Consider the following 20,486-nt stretch of genomic DNA (forward strand, 5'->3'; position numbering starts at 1 on the left):
AACAAAACACCTAAACTGTGAAATGCCAAGGTAAAGAAAAGCATCTTCAACATACTGGGAAAACTATACAAGGAAGATGTTGGACGCACCTCTTTGAGGAGGGGGTTCCATTTTTACGATCTGCGACAGAGAAAGACATCTCCTCGGCCACTTCTGAGGGTGGCAAAACTACCAGGACAAACCTTCTGCTGATCAGAACATCCCAGAGAAATTGTTATTAAGGGCAGCTGCTTTTTAGGTATTTGGGACCTTTTTATAGTTGGGGGTGTGTGCTCTACACATCACAGATTTGCAAAATAGCAGCAGCAGCAGCAACATCCACTTGCTACAAATTCTGAACTGGTAAAGAATTTATCCACCCCACCATTTTACCTCCTGAAAACATGGCCCTCAAATCAGCCTTGTTTCAGAAGTCTTTAAAGCATGTGTAAGAAATATTCTCTCTTGAGGGTGCAGGAGAAATTGACCTGCTCATTCTAATTGCCTGGTGGTAAATTTACAAGAAAACAGTGAGGCAGAGACTCTCAGGCAATCAATGGTACTGTAAATTTTCCTGGAGAATGTGACTTCACTTCTAAACTGTCGTGTGTGTGTGTGTGTGTGTGTGTGTTTAAAGAAGTCATGTCCTTCGACCAAATTACAATGCTGTAGTACTTTCTATGGAAAAACGACGCTTTGGCGAGTGATGACAGGAAAACAAGGGCAGGGTGGATTCTGTAATATCGCAGGAAACAAATCCTGGTGTTCAATTACAATTCTGGATGGCTACTGACAATTTCACGAGAACAACAGGATTGCGATCGTAAGTGGTTTTAAACCACTTGCGATATTGTGCCCTCTTCTCTGCCCACAATTACTTCCCTCCAAATTGCTGCCTCTAGCAATCCTCCCCTCCACCACCACCACCCCTGCTTGCAAAACCCCAGTGCAAGCAAAACAACATTCGGCAGCTGCTACACCTGCAATGGCAGTCACCTTTCAAGAAGCAGCACCTCCAACTTGAAAAACTGGGTGATGTTGTAAGCCAGTACGTTCTCATTTAACCTACCGAAACAGTGGCTTCTGCAGGCATAGAGAGGTATCAGGGCATGCAGTTTTTCACTGCAAAGCGAACAGTCGCACAAACTCCTGTTTGTTTGTTTTTTAAACATGGTCATAAAGAAATGGGATACGCGGATGACATGAGAGTCATGCTCACATTGGCCATGTGAAATTCACCCAGAGGTGTCGTGTTATTGGAACCAATTGCTTGCAAATTTAACTAGCCCATGGGCAACCAATCTCTGCACAGCTGGCGTATAGACATATAGACATATGCACAACATAGGCTAACTGATCACTATAAAGGTAAAGGTAAAGGGACCCCTGACCGTTAGGTCCAGTCGTGGCCAACTCTGGGGTTGCGGCGCTCATCTCGCTTTATTGGCCGAGGGAGCCGGCGTACAGCTTCCGGGTCATGTGGGTAGCATGACTAAGCCGCTTCTGGCGAACCAGAGCAGCGCACGGAAACGCCATTTACCTTCCTGCCAGAGTGATACCTATTTATCTACTTGCACCTTTTTTGGGCGTGCTTTCGAACTGCTAGGTTGGCAGGAGCAGGGACCGAGCAATGGGAGCTCACCCCGTCATGGGATCCGAACCGCCGACCTTCTGATCGGCAAGTCCTAGGCTCTGTGGTTTAACCCACAGCAATAATCCCATAAGATCATCCCAGGGCTTCTGTGCTTCTCCCCATTGTGTCTATTTTCTTCTGTCTCTAGTGGCTTCTTCCCAGGAGTTTTGGGAGAGCACCGCACAGCATCCCTAATCACACACACACACAGTGTTCATTGTGAGTGCACACCAGGACATTCTCACCGGAAGAGGCTCCCGAGAGGCAACATATCACTAGGATTATTAATGCCAGGACTGGGGTATTCACCCTCTCCAGATCGCTGCATCGCTCAGAGTTCAAACAACCCTCTTCCTTGCAACGGGGTGGGTGGGTGAGAATGACAAATTGGACAACCGAATTATCATGATGCAATCTTCCCCAAAGGGACATCTAGGGCCAGCGATGCCCTGCGACAGATTGAAGATGCATCGCTCCATTTGTCGGCAGAGGCAGGCTTGCATTCTCATTTTCATGCCCAAGTTCTGTGCCCAAAGGGAGGAGGGCAGACGAGGATCAGAAGACTGGCGCAATGACCTTGCAATGACAGAATTTTAATGTGCGGCCCGTGCGACTGAAGCAATGCAGCAGCAGCCTGCCAGCCTGCTCCTCTCTCTCTCTCTCTCTCTCTCTCTCTCTCTCTCTCTGCCTCTCATTCTCCTCCTTGTGCTCCAACGTACACCAGACATTTATGTAACTCCACTTCTCGCCTTCCAACTTGTCCTTACCTGGGGTCAGCAAACAAATAGCCCAATATTTATTTATCAAACCGTCAGGTCTGTTTACACTCAGAGAACTGCTTTACATAACTGGTGACAAAGGAGTTAAGAAGGCAGTGACATTCAAAAGCCAAATGCAGATGCTTAATGCAGGCAGGCACAGTGTGTTGGCATCAGTCATGTTCTTTCCCAGATAGATATTCACCTCACACCCAGCCCAGCAAAGTGTGCACCAGTCGATGCAACACAGAGGCACGTCATGATGCTCATTCAGTCCCTGATGAACGTGATTAGATGTGCATGCAAAGACTTATCAGTAGCTGCTAACCCTGGTGCTTGTGTTTTACCTCATCTGTCAGAGGCAGTGTGCTTCTGAATGCCAGTTTCTGAGAACGACAGGAGGGCAAAGTTCTGTTGTGCTCAGGCGCTGCTTATGGGCTTTTCACTGGCTCTCCAGAATGGAGTTCTTTCCGTCCTCAGTATTGGTCCAGTCCTTGGTCTTGGACCTCCCACAGGTAAGGTTGGTTCAGGAGATGGGATCAATGAGCATAAGTTCATGAGATGAGTCTGCTGGATCAGGGCCGTGTTTAAGGTAAAGGGTACAGGGACCCCTGGCCATTAGGTCCAGTCGTGACCGACTCTGGGGTTGCAGCACTCATCTCGCTTTATTGGCCGATGGAGCCGGCGTACAGCTTCCGGGTCATGTGGCCAGCATGACTAAGCCGCTTCTGGTGAACCAGAGCAGCGCACGGAAACACCATTTACCTTCCCACCAGAGCGGTCCCTATTTATCTACTTGCACTTTGATGTGCTTTCGAACTGCTAGGTTGGCAGAGCAGGGACCGAGCAACGGGAGCTCACCCCGTCGCGGGGATTTGAACCGCCAACCTTCTGATCGGCAAGTCCTCAGTGGTTTAACCCACAGCGCCACCCGCATCCCTTAGAGCCGTGTTTAGTTAGCCCCAAAATGGAAAACAAGCAAGGTCCCAACCAAAGAAGAATGGCAACTTAAACTATTGGAATATGCACAGCTTGAGGATCTAACTTATAGAATAAGAGAACAAGAAGAACATTTGTTTAAAGAAGATTGGAAAATGTTTATTGAATATATGGGGGGATAACTGTGTACACTTGGAAACGCTGGCAGCATTAAGATAAATTCAACAGTGTAAATAAGTTTGATGGAAGTAACAATGGGATTACTGAATGGTTTAGTTTATATAAAATAAGCAGGGGGTTATTTTATGCAAAATGAACCATGGAAAGAGAAGAAGGGAAGTCATTGATTCTCACAGTGCCCAGCCAGATGCAACAGTCCTCTTCCCATAATTTCCAGCAACTGATATAGTAAGGTATACTGTCTCTGACAGTGGAGGTACTACATAGCCATCTTGGTGAGCAGCAACTGAGAACCTTATCCTCCAACCTCCATTAGCCTGGAGAAGAGGAGGTTAAGGGGTGATATGATAGCCATGTTCAAATATATAAAAGGATGTCACATAGAGGAGGGAGAAAGGTTGTTTTCTGCTGCTCCAGAGAAGCGGACACGGAGCAATGGATACAAACTACAAGAAAGAAGATTCCACCTAAACATTAGGAAGAACTTCCTGACAGTAAGAGCTGTTCGACAGTGGAATTTGCTGCCAAGGAGTGTGGTGGAGTCTCCTTCTTTGGAGGTCTTTAAGCAGAGGCTTGACAACCATATGTCAGGAGTGCTCTGATGGTGTTTCCTGCTTGGCAGGGGGTTGGACTCGATGGCCCTTGTGGTCTCTTCCAACTCTATGATTCTATGATTCTATGATTCATTTATAGAATTATAGAGTTGGAAAGGAGCCTGGGGATCATTCTAGTGCAAACCCCTGCAATGCAGGAATATGAAACTGTCTAATATGGTGATCGAACCTACAACCTTGGAGTTATCAACACCACGCTCTAACCAATTGAGCTAGGTTTTAGCCATCCACATTGATTTGCATCAGTATATATTGTGGCTGCGGATGCCAGAGTTTAACAGCGTACAGTGTGACGAAGTACCTCTCCTGGAAAGTCTGGCATGCAGAACTCTTCGAAGAACCGAAGTGAGGTCAGAGAACTTGTGGTAGGTGTCTGCTCAAAGCACTGGTTGCTCTGTTAAAAATCACATCCTCCCCCTCTTGCATTTCTTACACAAGCACAGATGATAAATCAGGAGGCCTCTCTTCCCGTTCAGCAGTATATTGATCAATATTAACATCCTCCCATACTTTTCCGACTTCCTGAATTCTTCTGTGGCTTCTTCTGTCAATCGATAAATGTGTTATGACACAATTTACCTGCAGCTCCAGGGCTTCTCAACCCAGCAGGAATAATACAAATCACCAAGCAAAAGGTGTAGATTTAAGAACTAGAGGTGGGAAGTTGTTTTTTGCAACAGGAACACTGGAATGTAATTACATTTCCCCCAATATTGGTGGAATCTACAAAGCTTTAAATGTCATTGTGTGCACAGAACAAGCAGTTCTGTGCAACGACGCTTGCATTTATGAAAGAGATTCCCCCCCCCAAAAAAAATTCTCATAAGGTGTGAACACATTATTATTATTATTATTATTATTATTATTATTATTATTATTATTATTATTATTTGCTAACCTTACTTTTGAAATGGCCAAGGGGTGTTTGTCAGCATTCTTTATTCTCTCCTATATATCATCTCATCACTTCAGCCTTCCCAGGTGCCCCATGTGGTATATTCATTCACTTATTGAACTTAAATCCCACTTTGATCTGCAAGGAGCTCAAAGTGGGGTACATAGCTCCCCTCTCCCTCACTGAATCCCCACAACACTGTGAGGCAAGTTAGCTTGAGAATTATCAACAGGCCCAGGGTCACCCAGGGAGCTGCATGGCCAAGTAGGGATTTACGCCCTGGTCTCCCAGGTCCTTCTCTGATATTCAAACCACTGCACCCAACTGGCTAACTTTAATAATGCTGTACATGTTCAGTAGGAAAGCGACCCTTATGGGCAAACAGCTTATATGACCTCATCAAGGGGATGCAGGTGGCGCTGTCTTCTAAACCACTGAGCCTCTTGGGCTTGCCAATCAGAAGGTTGGCAGTTCAGATCCACACAAAGGAGTGAGCTCCCGTTGCTCTGTCCCAGCTCCTGCCAACCTAGCAGTTCAAAAGCACGCCAGTGCAAGTAGATAAATAGGTACCACTGCGGCAGGAAGGTAAACAGCATTTCTGTGTGCTCTGGTTTCCATCACGGTGTTCCGTTGCGCCAGAAGTGGTTTAGTCCTGCTGGCCACAAGACCTGGAAAGCTGTCTGTGGACAAACGCCAGCTCCCTCAGCCTGAAAGCGAGATGAGCGCCACACCTCATAGTCGCCTTTGACTGGACTTAGCCGTCCAGGGGTCCTTTACCTTTTTTACCTTTACCTCATCACAGTTGGAGTGGTGCTTGTTTTCTTCTTTCTGCGGGCCCCGAACACTTTGAAGCAGGATGGGGGTGACACTGTTTTGTATATGCATTTGAAATGATGTGTGTCATTCCTCAAAACCATTAAGTTTCTGTCTCTTTATGGTGTTTCTGTGGTTTATAAGGGCTTGCAATTACTTTTCCTGGAACAGCACAATGGAAACGAGGTCTTGGGGAAGACCCTACCAGGGCCAGTTTAAGAGACAGAACTTGGGTGAGGGGACCGTGCTCCTGTGTTAACTGTTAGGTTGCAATTTTTGCGATTGTGATTTAATTTGCATTATGTATGAAAACCCTTGCATAGGGACCCACTGAAAATCCCTTTGCTAGGGTCTTCCTTCCCCACGAGGTGCCCACCTTGGCAGTTTCAGCCATCAATATTGATCCTTATCAGAGGATCTGTTGTGATACAGGTGAACATTCAAACCGCAGGAGACGTGGAAAAGCATAATGTGTAAAGAGGTATTCAGTCTCATGCATCGCAGAATAAACAGGGTATTGGAGTGAGTGTCTGCATATATAGCAGGTGTGATCTGTTCCCTACAAACTATATGCAGGAAGGGGATCCCCCATGGACCTTGCAGAACCTTTTCCCTCGGCTATTAATCCTGCAACAATTTTGCTCAAAGCCTTTCCGTTTCAAAATCGCTTTATTTATTTGCCAGTGCAGAGCAGCATTTTGCTTCCAATACATTTCCCGCCCCCTCAGCCTGATCAACCTAGTGCCCCTTTCTAGGCCCTGCTGCCCTGAGGTGGAGAAACTTCAAATAATGCACAGATTGATCTTAAAGCCAGCCATATAAGCCACCCTATGCGTCTCTAATCGCCTTCAGCTAATTCAGGCCCTCTGTAAAGATGAACAGCCAACTCCTAAGGTTTTTTGGCTTTCGTGCTAGAACGTATTTCGTTTTGTTTCTTTGCCTTTCTAGAGTTTTAAATAGTTATAAATTACACACACACACAAATGCACAGACGAAAGACTTTGGCCACTCTTTGGTATGCGACGTCAGGCTAATTCCGCTGCTCGCTTTCGAAGTCTTTTCAATTGCACTCAGGCCTTCCAAACAGTCCCTATTAGGCCCCGGGGGCTTTCAGCTGAAGGACTCTTTGTTGTATTCAAACCTCGTCCCATAGGGGTTGCTGCTGTTGCTCAGTTTGTGGAGGGCTTTCGAGATTCCACTGGGTCCGCAACAGAAAACGCCAACCGTCTTCCTGTGAAGATCGAAAACAGGGTCACCATGATAGCTCAATACATTTGTATGCCTGAAGCAGAGCCCAGATTCCCTCTCCTCCCCAAGCTTGAAGACCTTAAAACAGAGATCAGGAACCATTTTGGCCCAGAGAGGACCAGATCCTGATCTCCTTACACCATTGGCCAACTTTGACAGGTGGTTTTTGCTTGACAAAACAAATTTCATTGGCTTGTACCCAATGTAGTGCTAGATAACTCATTCCATCAGAGAAAGGATTTCCACTTGCACAAATTATTATGATGATTATGAGTGAAATGGAACTTGCCCATCTCCTCCTCCTGTGTGCCTCCTAAAACTGTTTTGGGTTCCCCCCAACCAGCCCTCCAGAGCAGAGATTTAAGAAGGCATGGGGCACATGGTGGGAGAGGTATAAATACATTATTTTTATTTTTACAGTCATACCTTGCAAGTCTAACGGAATCCGTTCCAGATGTCCGTTCGACTTTCAAAACATTTGGAAACCAAAGCACGGCTTCTGATTGGCTGCAGGAAGGTCCTGCAGCCAATTCGAAGCTGTGGAAGCCCCATCGGACGTTCAGCTTCTAAAAGAATGTTCAAAAACCGGAACATTCACTTCCAGGTTTTGATTGTTTGGGAGCCGATTTGTTTGGGAGTCAAGGCATTTGAGATCCAAGGTACAACTATATTTTTATTATTATTATTTTATTTTATAAAAAATTCTGATTCCCTTTTCTGCACATTTCCCTTCCATGTCATCTCTTTTGAGGTGCAGTGATCAGGTCTGTGCCCACTATTCCAAGTGATACGGACAACTTTATTTTCTTCTTTCCTAATGATCTCTAGCATGAAATCCACCTTTATCACAGGTACTGCGTACTGAATCAAAGTTTTCACCGAGTTATCCCAGCGCAGCCCCCAAATCTCTTATCTCAGCTCAGAGGGTTTGTTTTTAAGACGAGAGCAGGTGGCTTTCACACTTCACCAAACCTGTCCAGACAGACCTCTATGGGGCCGATGGCAGGATGCACAAATTCGCTGGCATCTGTCCATCTTCGTAAGGCACGAGGCTTCCAGCATCCCAAGGGGAGGCTGTAATTAGTTTAATTGGTCTGGTGCCCAAAGAAGCTGATCCCGGATTGACAGGGCCCACCAAGGGTCTCCCACTTATAATCTCCCGTGGGAAAGTCACAATTAACCATTCTTTCAACACTGCCAGGGCCACTTCATATGTGACGACCCAGATATTTATGATGCCAGATGTTCTAATCACTTCCCAGGCATTAATGTAATTTTTCAAAAAAGAAAAAAAGAAAAAAGAGAAAGCTTACCAACATCCTATTTTGCAAATTAATTCTACCCAAAGATGCAGACTGATTAGTGAGCTTTTGAATCACAGTTTGTGCTTCTTTCTGTTGTTATATTTTGCTGAATGCTTCGATAAAGGTGGTTGGCTTCTGTTTTGTTTTTAAAGGTTTGGAAGCACCTTATAGCTCTTGTTCTTTGCCAAAGTTCTGAGTTGTCCTATATCAACATTATTCAGTCATCTGAGAGACCCTAGAGGGGTTTATCGATCAACCCCTCTTCCCAGGGAACTCTGAGAATTGTAGCTCTCCGAAGGTAATAGGGTTCTCACTGTCGACATGCACAGGGCCAGGAGGCCAGCTGGCTTGCCCCAGCTGGGCCAACTCCTTCCAGCCATCCTGCTGTGAAGACCATCGGCCTCTGCTCTGACATAAATCAGCGACCCGGGCTTCAAAGCACATTAAAAGCAGATCGAACTGCATACACAGAATAGGCGTGAGGCTTGTGGAAGCATACTACAACTACAGATTTATTAATCATAAATCAGGACAAAGAAACATGTTCCTCTCTCTCTCTCTCTTCGTCTTCTCAGAGAGAACGGGAAAAGCAAAAGCTATAAACACAATGGAAGTTCCCAGCAAACTGTGCTGGAATGTAAACAGACATGTGATGCAACAGTTCCACACGTCTGCTCATTAAGCTGGAATAGAAATCTCAACACTCACAACCACTCTCTGTGTCCTGAACAAACTACAGCTCCCAGAATGCTTTGAGGGAAGTAAGGTAAAGGTAAAGGGACCCCTGACCATTTGGTCCAGTCGTGACCGACTCTGGACTTGCGTGCTCATCTCACTCTATATTCCGAGGGAGCCGGCGTTTGTCCGCAGACAGCTTCCGGGTCATGTGGCCAGCATGACTAAGCTGCTTCTGGCAAACCAGAGCAGCACGCAGAAATGCCATTTCCCTTCCTGCTGGAGCGGTACCTATTTATCTACTTGCACTTTGACGTGCTTTCGAACTGCTAGGTTGGCAGGAGCAGGGACCGAGCAACGGGAGCTCACCCCGTCGCGGGGATTTGAACCGCCGACCTTCTGATTGGCAAGTCCTAGGCTCTGTGGTTTAACCCACAACGCCACCCGCATCCCTTGAGGGAAGTAGTGGCTGATTAAAGTGGTACCACAGTGATTTAAATGTGGAAGTGGCCGAGCTCCATAGTGACTGGCAATGGCTCTCCACACTTTCACACCAGTATCACTACTAGCCTAATCTACAGATGGCAGGAATTAAATGAAGGATCTTCTACACACAAAGCAGACACTACCACTGAACCCTACAACAATTGTTGCTTTGAGATTCTTCCTGTTGTGATAGCTGCCCCATAACAACATAGTACCAATGAAGTTCAAGATTATGAACTTAGGTGCTATCTACTAAATCAGACTCTTGGTTCATCTAATCCAAAATTGTCTCCTCTGATTAGCAGCCCAGGATGGGGAAGGAAGCTTATTCAGCCCGCATTTGAAGGAGAATCTATCAGTTTTGTGCTTTCCGAAACAACACGTGAACCGAAGCACAGCTATCCTTTGAAATTCACTCTTGCCCAAATTTCACAGCCAAGTTCTCCAACCAGACAAGGATCACAAAAATACCTGCATCAGGAGAAAGTGTGCCTAAAAACGAAGATAGTAGTAAAATAATACCAAAAAATGCATTATATTGCTTGCAGAAATGTGTACTTTAGACAAACCCGTGTACGAACATGTGTTTGTTGGGCAAAATCTGTGCTAAAAAGAGATGAATGCTTGTGAGGATTTTTTTTAAAAAAATTAATAAATCACAAATTGCTGCAGGAAATGCAGATTACTGAATTAAGAGTGAAATAACGAGGAACTGAGACAATTGTGATTAACAGACCCTCCCATCCCTATGGTCAGCCAAGGCCTTTCCTGCCTAGCATCCCATGCTCCTATTATCTTGAAAAGCAAAACTGTATCTTGGACAGCCTGCATGCAATGCATCCGATATACTAACAAGCCAACTCATTCTCCAAGAGCTGCTCCTTAGGTAACCCAAATGTTGCTACTGACACACAAGAGAGAGGTCTTTGCAGGCTCGTGGGAACCCCACGGTTTGCAGAGGTACCTTGAATGTTAAAGCTGCGTGCTAGCTTGTCGCCAGTAGATGGCACACTTTTGCTCAGCATTGTTCAATTGAAGAACGAAGATGCAAAGCCCTGCTAAAATCATGAAGGCATCAGAAAGAAAAGGCTGTGAAAATTCGTACCGCATTCCATTTGCTGGTTCTGACGGAGTCACAAGATTCTTTGTTCCTTGTGATGCAATGTGGCAAGAATTTATCCCTAGGGGAGCTGTGGACAGGGATCTGTTGTACAATGAGCTAGCTGGGTTCTTAGAGGTGCCTGAACTGCGGACCCTACATCCTTAAAAGTGTTACATTTTTGTGCCGACGAAAGAGACAACAAGAGGTGGACATCGCGGAGAAGATGAAATCATCTTGGGGAAATTGATTGGTAGCGGATTCCGGGCAGGCAAAGCAAATTACCTCTTAAAACACCGCACAATGGACCTGTGGAACTCCTTGCCACAAGATGAGATGGTGGCCAATAGCTTAGATGGCTTTTAAAGGGGATTGGGCAAATCCACTGAGATGGGAAGGGGTCAAGTGGCTTTTAGTCGTGGTATTTATAGAGATACTCCAGGTTCAGAAGAAGGATGCAACTGAGCCCTAGTTACTGGGAGTCAACAGCAGAGAAAGGCATTAACAGTGGGCTTCCCAGAACCATCTTTTTTTGCCATTGTTTGCAACAAAGCACTGTCTGAGCTTGGTCTTTGTTCTGGCCCCCAGGGCTGCTCATATTCCCATGTAGGGTCTATGTGTGCTTCTAGGAACGGACAATTTAGCAGCCCTCTGTCACTGCCGCTCTAAGCTGTAAGTGGGAGACCAACTCTGCTTCCAGACTTCTAGAGTGCCAATAACATCAGAGGCAGCCATGATGCCCTTCATCATCATCATCATCATCATCATCATCATCATCATCATCATTTACCATTTATACCCCGCCCATCTGGCTAAGTTTCCTCAGTCATTCTGGGTGGCGCCCAATCGAGTGTTAAAAACAAAACTGCATTAAATATTAAAAACTTTCCTAAACAGGGTTGCCTACAGATGTCTTTTAAAGATAGGATAGCTACTTATTTCCTTCACATCTGAAGGGAGGGTGTTCCACAGGGTGGGCGCCACTACCGAAAAGGCCCTCTGCCTGGTTCCCTGTAACCTCACTTCTTTCAGTGAGGGAACTGCCAGAAGGCCCTTGGCGCTGGACCTCAGTGTCTGGGCTGAATGATGGGTGTGGAGACACTCCTTCAGGTATACAGGACCAAGGCCGTTTAGGGCTTTAAAGGTCATACATTTTGGACTAAAAAAAAGTCCCATCAGCCCCAGCCAGCATGGCCGTCGGTGAGGTCAAGTGGGAGCTCTAGTCCACAGGATGCTACTACTCTGTTGCACACAGGTAGGTAGCCCCTTTTTCTACAGCCCTAAGCGTTGAAGGTGGATGATTTTCATTGAGACCATAGTGTGGGGTGCAAGGCTTTCAATATGGCACCCGTCCCTTGCTACAGTCTCAATTCTTACTGCCCACCTGCCCAACTTGGAAGAAGGAGAGGGAGGAAATGGATACAGGGATCGTGTTCTTTGGAAAGGAAAGTGTTAAAGCAGTTGATTCCTAGAGAGCAGAGATGGATTGCAGAGAAAGTGCTAGTACAAGCTCTACAGGTCACAAAGGGCCAAATGACCTACTGAACAGCTGTGCAAGAGAACATTTGCCCTTAGAGAATTGTGCCGCTGTTCCATTGTATTGAAACAAGTTGGATTTTCTAAGTTTTAGGGGGCAGGAAGGGAAGCTGAACTGTAAGAAGATGGGAGGGAGGGCATTTTGACCACAGCACCATGCAGATACGCTGTAAAAGCGAGCGATCAAAATGTGGCTTTTCTACAGTAAAAACTCAGTTTAGAAGCAGCTGCTATCTTCAGAATTCTCAGAATTTTCATTATGGGAAAAGTATTTCTTGAAAAGAAAAATAGCACTTTTTCTTTCTGCGGTGTATTTTTTATTTATTTATATTTTATTATTATTATTATTATTATTATTATTATTATTATTATTATTATTCCGCCCTTCATCATTAAGATCTCAGGGCACTTCACAGAATAAAGTCCAGGATAAAAACAAGTAAATAATTATAAAACAAAACAGCAAAACAATATCCCTCCTTCACACGGACACACTTAAAAGGCTGTAGAATATTAACCAGCCAAAGGCCTGGTTGAAGAGGAATGTTTTTTGCCTGGTGCCTAAAAATATATAAGGAAGGTGCCAGGCAATCTTCACCTGGGGAGAGCATTCCACAAACAGGGAGCCACCACAGAGAAGGCCCGTGCTTGTGTTGCCACCCTCTGGACCTCTCATGGAGGAGGTACACAAAGAAGGGCCTCAGATTATGAATGCGGAGTCCGAGGTGGTTTATATGGGGAGAAGGGATGTGGGTGGCGCTGTGGTCTAAACTAAGCCTCTTGGGCTTGCTGATCGGAAGGTCGGTGGTTTGAATCCCTGCGACGGGGTGAGCTCCTGTTGCTCTGTCCCAGCTCCTGCCAACCTAGCAGTTTGAAAGCACACCAGCGCAAGTAGATAAATAGGTACCGCTGCGGCGGGAAGGTAAACGATGTTTCCCTGTGCTCTGGCACTCATCACGGTCCTTTGTGTGCCAGTAGCGGTTTAGTCATGCTGGCCACAAGACCCAGAAAGCTGTCTGTGGACAAATGCTGGCTCCCTTGGCCTGAAAGCAAGATAAGCGCCACAACCCCATAGTCACCTTTGACTGGACTTAACCATCCAGGGGTCCTTTATCTTTTACCTTTTATGTGGGGAGAGGCAGTCCTTGAGGTATCCTAGAGGACAGCACTGTTTGCCAGGGGAAATATGGCCAGGTCCCTTAGCAGTCCTCCGGTGCAAGCCCTACTGACATCAATTGGAGCCTTGTGAAGGGGATATTCCCAGTGCAATGCACCCTAAAACAATTTGGGACAAACCATCTGGCAGTGCAGAACCAACCTATATTGCCAGACAAGGCATTTCAATATGGAAGAATGGAGCAAGACACCAAATCTCTGTGCATGTTATGAAAATGTATAAAGCTCCCACCGTCCCCAGCCGTTCTCTGGAAGACAAACTGTTCCAGTTGTGGAAACTGACAGTCCTTTTGTTAAGGCCCCATTTCTCAGATGCGACAGATTTGATAACGCCAAACCATCAGGCGCTTGGGCGCATTAAGTCATTTCCATACAAATACAGTTTATTAAACTCGCCCGATTCCCTTTCTCCGGGAGCCGGGTTAGGAATCTCACTTACTGTCGGTTGCACTTGGCGATTTCATTAAACAGGAGTTTCCAGCGAGGCCGACCAATCAAAAGCCGGCGGTTCAGCACTTGGTATTTCTCGCCAATTATTTTCTGCAAGAAACAAGACATCCCCTTTGGTGCGCCTCGCATGACGGCTGCAAATCAATCACCAGCCACTTTGCGCATCAGCCTTGTGCATATAAGGACGGCCTGGTAGGCAGCTCGATCCATTGCAAGCGCCTGCACTGGCATGGTTGGATTTGCAAGTGTGCATCTGTGCATGCAAAAGGATTGCTATGGGAAGTCTACAGGGTACCAGCGCCCCTGTGCCCTGGCAGAGCCTACTGCAGAAACCTGCCCTGGGACGCACCCTCTAACAGCCGCCTCTGGCCCCATAATGGAATAAGAATCTAACACTTTTATGAATTTCAGTAGGAACAAATGTAAGGTTCGACACTCAGGCAGTTGCACAATTATAAGATGGGGGACACCTGGCTTGCCGGAAGTGCACGTGAAAAGGATCTAGGGGTCTTAGTGGACCACAGGCTTAACATGAGTCAACGGTGTGATGCAGCAGCAAACAAAGCTAATGCTATTCTAGGCTGCATCAACAGAGCTCTATTGTCCAGATCAAGGGAATTAAAAGTACCACTCTATTCTGCCTTGGTCAGACGACACCTGGAATACTGTGTCCAGTTCTTGGCACCACAATTTAAGGAGGATACTGGCAAGCTGGAAGGTGTGCAGAGGAGGGTGACCAAGATGATCAAGTGTCTGGAAACCAAGCCTTATGAAGAACAGTTGAAGGATTTCCATTAGCAGACAATTCATTTTTCGACAGAGCGAAATGTGGTGTTAGTGATGGGTTGGGCTGGGAATTCTTGCCTCCCCAGTAGCAACGGATTATCCACAGTGCTCTAGCCCTGTGGCAAGAGTCTCTTTTATGACCAGCTTACTTTCCAGTTGTCTCCCCAGGGCCCCTCTGCAGCTGGGCATACCTGCATCCCATCTGTTCGACTGAGGTAAAGTTGAATGTTTACAAAGTCTGGACGATTTTCTTGCCAGAGCTGAAACAGTAAGAAAAAGGAGTAAAGTGTTTGTGCTGAGGGGAGACATTAAGTGAATCTGCACATTTCCTCTTAAGCAGAAACAAAGATTTTCTTTCCAAATCCCAGACAGAGACAAATATTTAACCCATCATGTCTCTGTGCCACATGTTGGGTGGTATTCAGCTAAGCTGGGCCAAAATGCCCTTGGACATTAAAGGTAAAGGGACCCCTGACCATTAGGTCCAGTCGTCGTTGACTCTGGGGTTGCGGCGCTCATCTCGCTTTACTGGCCGAGGGAGCCGGCGTACAGCTTCCGGGTCATGTGGCCAGCATGACTAAGCCGCTTCTGGCGAACCAGAGCAGCGCACGGAAACGCCATTTACCTTCCCGCCAGAGCGGTACCTATTATCTCCTTGCACTTTGACGTGCTTTCGAACTGCTAGGTTGGCAGGAGCAGGGACCGAGCAACGGGAGCTCACCCCATCGCGGGGATTCGAACCGCCGACCTTCTGATCGGCAAGTCCTAGGCTCTGTGGTTCAACCCACAGCGCCACCCGCATCCCAGTTTAAGTTTAAATTCAAAGATTTGTTGAAATCTCATAAAAGATAATGATGAATATGATGATAAGGATAATGACAGTACAGTGGTAGCTCGGTTTTTGAATGCCTCGGAAGCCAAATATTTTGAAAGCCGAACGCTGAAAACCCGGAAGTAAATGCTTCCATTTTCGAATGCGCCTCAGAAGTTGAACGGCTTACACAGAGTATCCCCCCCCCATATTCTCTGTTGCATTTGCAGCCAGCCCTCTGCGCCTCAGTTTTCAAATGTTTCGGAAGTTGAACGGTCTTCCAGAATGGATTACGTTCGAAAACCAAGGTACCACTGTATTTTTTGTCCAAGCGTGTATGTGTGCATACACACATGCATGAACACACACCCTGTGCATGTTTGTATGTGTACACAGGAACTAAGCATGTTACGCATGTTGCTGTGTACACACACACACACACACACACTGCAAACCACCAGTGTCTGCATAGCTTTTCAAAATACATGCTTAATTGCCAAGTGTCACCTAAATTCAATACCCAACACTCAGCAGGCTACCCCAAGAACAAGCGTTCTTTCAAAGACAGGGTTGAGGTTTCCTCCAAAACCAAGCCCAGGGAAATATTTTTTATTCCTCTTACCTTGTTATGCAGCTCGCAAAGCAGATCAGCAAACCAGCGGAACGACGCAATGTCCCTGCACACCCATACGAAGTAAAGCCTTCTGAGCTTGTAGTGTTCCCAGCCGTCACTTTTATGCAAAGGCCACGTTTCAGGGAGGAAGGAAGAAATTGCTATTTCAGAAAGGTGCATCGTGTTTATGGCACACAGTTTGAGTTGCTGCAGTTCAACAAGAGGATGGGCAGAATTAATATGGACCGCTCTGCATCTCGAATGGGACTTCCGTTCCTATGGTGTGGGGTTGTATGACTCACCTGTGCATGCAGGAGACAGAGGCTATCTATTGCAATGTTATGGGAAGCAGCCACTGATTATGAGGTTCGCTGCCAAGGAACGGCAGACCAGAAACCGCAAGGCAGTTGGGGTCTTGAGAGTGGCAGAACCAAAGCAGATGCAACAACAGTTGTGCATGACCATTCCATGTTCTCCTCCTCTCTTCCCTTCCCTCCATCCCCCTCTCTTTCACACTCTCTTCAAACTCGGGAGGTACCGATTGGCTATCAACTTGGATGGCTTTAAAAGAGGACAAACTGATGGAGGGAGAGGACTGTTGATGGCTGTTCTCTGCCCTTCACAGCAATGCTTCTGAATACCACATGCCAGAAACCACAGGAGGGAAAAGTTTACAGGCTTTGATTCGACTTAGGGGAGAGGGAGTACCTGTGCTGAGGGAAATGTTGTGCTGCGAGAAGTGAGGTTACAGGGAACAAGGCAGAGGGCCTTCTTGGTGGTGGCGCCCGCCCTGTGGAATGCCCTCCTGTCAGATGTCAAGGAAATAAACAACTATCTAACTTTTAGAAGACATCTGAAGGCAGCCCTGTTTAGGGAAGTTTTTAATGTTTGTTGTTTTATCGCGTTTTTTATATTCTATTGGGTGCCGCCCAGAGTGGCTGGGGAAACTCAGCCAGATGGGTGGGGTTTAAATAAATTATTATTATTATTATTATTATTATTATTATTATTATTATTATTATTATTACTCCTTCTGTGGCCGTTTGTTCACCTTTGGTCCCCACCCTGCACTCAGCTCTCACCTGTGGCTCCTTTGCACCCGTCGCCTTCTGCACTGCCCCTCCCGAAAAGCCCTGTTTTGTTTTATTTTTTAAAAACCCCTACCTCATAGTTTTAACATTCTAGGGACAACTCCGTTGTTAGGGGACATATCTAGGGGGGAAATTCTAGTAACTCTTGCAGCAGGTGGGAGAGAGGAAGGCTTTAGTGCGACGAGGCTTACATACAGCAGGGTGTTGAGGATCGACGCAAACGGAGTCACCCCGATGCCTCCAGCCACACAGAGGCTAACCTCGTAATGGAAGCACTCCTCAAAAGGGCTTCCGAAGGGACCGTCCACATACAGCCTGTAGAAGGATGAGAAAAACACAGTTTTGAAAATTAACACCATCACCATCCTGTTCAAAAGAGATCATAATATGTCTTAGGGAAACATGTCTGGCACCAATACTGTCAGTTTTTAGGCGCATTTGTGTTTGCCCAGGTTTGGGGATTTTAGAATGCATTGCACTATGATTGGTGATCCATATTCGGTGGTCCTCTTTTGTGGGGTGTGATAGGATTCCCCCATTTAATTCCTGCTTTGGCTGGATGAGTTCCTTTAGAGATTTCTATGTTTATTCTGTGTACCTGGTTTTATAAAAGGCTGGAGAGCCGGTTGATATTTTACAACTTTGAGACTTTTTTGGGGAGGAGAAAGCAATGAATCAACACAATAAACAGCAACAACAAGAGTACATTCCAATTATGATGTGGTTTAAATGAAATCTTTTCTAACACCTTGTGTCCAGAGCGGTTTGACAATCAATCCGTCTCCCCAGGGAACTCTGGGAATTGTAGTTCTGGGAGGGGAATAGGAAGCTCCTCATTGCTCTCAAGACCCTTAAGAAACCAGACCTCCCAGAATTCTTTGGGGGGGGAGCCATGACTGTTTATAAAGTGGCATGATGTTTCTTTAAATGCACAGCATGAATGTGGCCTCAGTGAGACCAGAGCCTCTTCTCTTCTGTCACATGCTTTGGGAACCTTTAAGAAAAGCAGCAGCTACCAGCCGATACCCTACTTTCCTGGCCACTGTCTCACCAAAATGGTACATAACATGGAGGATGTATGGGTGTGAGCTAAGAAAATCTCTGCTCCATCTCCAACATTGTGACAGATGATGCTTTCAGGATGGGAAAGGTCTGCTATGAAGGTAGAAGGTGGGTAGTTATTTTTTGACACCCAGTAGGTTCCGTAGGCTTCCTGCATCACTTCCACCAAAGCATGATTGTCTCGTTATTCCTATTCTACTTTTACTTCTGCTGGCTCCAGCTTTACTACAAACTAATGGAGTGTACAAATTGTTTCCTTTGAATGTCTTCTTTCAAGGCAAAGGAGAGCCTGCAGAACTTTCTACTCATTGGTAGGTTTTCCTTTTTTTATAAATCTCAGCGATGTTAAGGTACGATGTCTAACTTATAGCGAAGAGACCTGCATAAAACCCACTTGAATCAATTTGCTTCAGACTTTATTTTCATATGCACGGGTGAATTATATTTTACTGCTCTTTTTAAAAAAGATGTTTATTTCATTTCTCCAGGGAGGAGGCAGTCTCAGAGGCAAAGGCAGCAAATTCCTCATCCGGGGTGAAAAACGCACCCTTTTCGCCCAAGGAGTTTATAATCTCCTTTTATTTCTTTTGGACAGAATTGGGTCTGTTTGTAAGATGTTCTGCTTGCTTTTTAATTTGCCAGAGGAAAATAAGGACTTGTTTCCTTCAGAAATCAGCCGTCAGGATTAAAAAGAAAAGAAAAAAGCTCTTTAGGGATTTCTCTCTTTTTGTTTGTTTCTTGTAGAGATAAATAAATGTGTAACACCACTGCATTTATAGCAGGGTTGAGGAGCCTGTGGCCCCCTAGGTGTTGGTGAAAGGGGCTGGTTTTCAACATTGTGTGATATATCACCAGCTATACTTTGTGATATACTGATGTATCACAATATCTAAAATAAGAATGGAGCTATACTGAGGCATTGGCTGGCTTCATGGTTGTTCATTGTGATTTTTGCACACACAGACACACAAATATAATGATTTGCCATATATGCCAGGTCAAAAAATATGAAACTGATATCACAATAAGGGCTTCAAACCGTTTTTGGACGATATATTGTTCAGCCCTAACACATGTCATGATTCACGATATATTGCAATATATTACTTTAAACCATTGGTAGGCAAACTATGGCTTGGGGTCGGATCTGGCCCAATCGCCTTCTCAATCCAGCCCGCAGACAGTCTGGGAATCAGTGTGTTTTCACATGAGTAGAATGTGCCCTTTTATTTAAAATGCACCCCTGGGTTATTTGTGAGTCCTGCCTGGTGCTTTTAAATGAGTAGAATGTGTCCTTTTATTTAAAATGCATCTTTGAGTCACTTGTGGGGCATAGGAATTTGTTCATTTCCCCCCCTTCAAAATATAGTCTGGCCCCCCACAAGGTCTGAGGGACAGTGGACTGGCCCCCTGCTAAAAAAATTTGCTGACCCCTGCTTTAAACAGCCATGCCTTCTCCCAAAGAATCTTGGGATCAGTTGTTTCTTAAGGATTCCCAGAGTTGTGAGGAAATCTCTATTGCCCTCCCTCTTCAAAGGGAACTCTGGGAGCTGTAGATTTGTGTAGGGAACAGAGGTCAGCCATGAGCTGTCAGCACTCTTAGCAAACTACAGTTCCCAGAGTTCTTTGGAAGGAAGCCCCGGCTGTTTAATGTGGTATGGGCCAATTTAGACCCTTCACTACTTCTGTTGCCAGTATTTGCTGCACTATTCAACCGCCTTCCTCCAAAATAAATTGGGAGATGTTTGGCATTAGCCAAACGTCAGCGCTGCTTCCGTTGCTTCTGACATTCACAGCCCAAAGTTCAAGGCTCCATTAGCCCAAGGAAGCTTTGTCCCGTACATTTCATTTTCTAACAAGCCAAGGTCAGCCCAGAGGCCAGCTTGCAATGATTACCGCTCGGGTGAAGGATGCTTCCTTCCTCCAGCTCCACAGAAAGCCAGGCAGAGTTTTTCTTCTCCTTCTTTACTTGGAGATATTGTAGCTGGTGACCTAAGCTTCAGGTCGGCTGCTATTGCTCCACAAACTGGGCCTCGCTGTGTGCCTGGAGGCAGAAGGCTGCGCCTGAGTAGACTGTTTGTTTTATCTCATCACTGAGCAAAAGACTCAGGTCGGCAATTAGTGTAGAGTTCAAGCCACCCTGTTGAAGGCAGAGATGGAGAGGAGCTGGAAAAGGCCACCGCTTAAGTGGTCAGGGTTGCAGAGCGCTGTCCGTAAGAGGCCAAGCTAAGACAGGCCTGACAACATGAAGCCCACTAGCCATTTCATGAAGGTCTATTCAAGGGCTTGGAAGGGCTTGCTGCCTGGCAAGGACAGATGGAAGGTGGTGGTGGTTACT

At 45.9% G+C, this 20,486-nt stretch overlaps 1 protein-coding gene across 7 annotated transcripts in view; it reads right to left on the reverse strand.

Moving 5' to 3' along the window:
• Window positions 1-5,831: 5,831 nt before the first annotated feature.
• Window positions 5,832-20,486, reverse strand: part of NOX4 (NADPH oxidase 4) — a 101,265-nt gene continuing 86,610 nt past the window's right edge. The window contains exons 11-15 of one of the 7 annotated variants that reach the window (XM_053385561.1): window positions 17,282-17,401; window positions 16,005-16,113; window positions 14,721-14,831; window positions 13,775-13,875; window positions 5,832-7,042 (exon numbers count right to left, since the gene is read on the reverse strand). In XM_053385561.1, coding sequence (XP_053241536.1) covers window positions 6,922-7,042; window positions 13,775-13,875; window positions 14,721-14,831; window positions 16,005-16,113; window positions 17,282-17,401 — 562 coding nt within the window. In that variant the 3' untranslated portion in view covers window positions 5,832-6,921. Of the gene's footprint in view, window positions 7,043-13,774; window positions 13,876-14,720; window positions 14,832-16,004; window positions 16,114-17,277; window positions 17,402-20,486 lie in introns of those variants that run through there. The other 6 variants (XM_053385559.1, XM_053385560.1, XM_053385557.1 and 3 more) reach the window with 6 other exon arrangements.

This window comes from Podarcis raffonei, chromosome 4, assembly GCF_027172205.1.
Source record: "Podarcis raffonei isolate rPodRaf1 chromosome 4, rPodRaf1.pri, whole genome shotgun sequence".
In the NCBI taxonomy this organism is placed as follows: domain Eukaryota; kingdom Metazoa; phylum Chordata; class Lepidosauria; order Squamata; family Lacertidae; genus Podarcis; species Podarcis raffonei.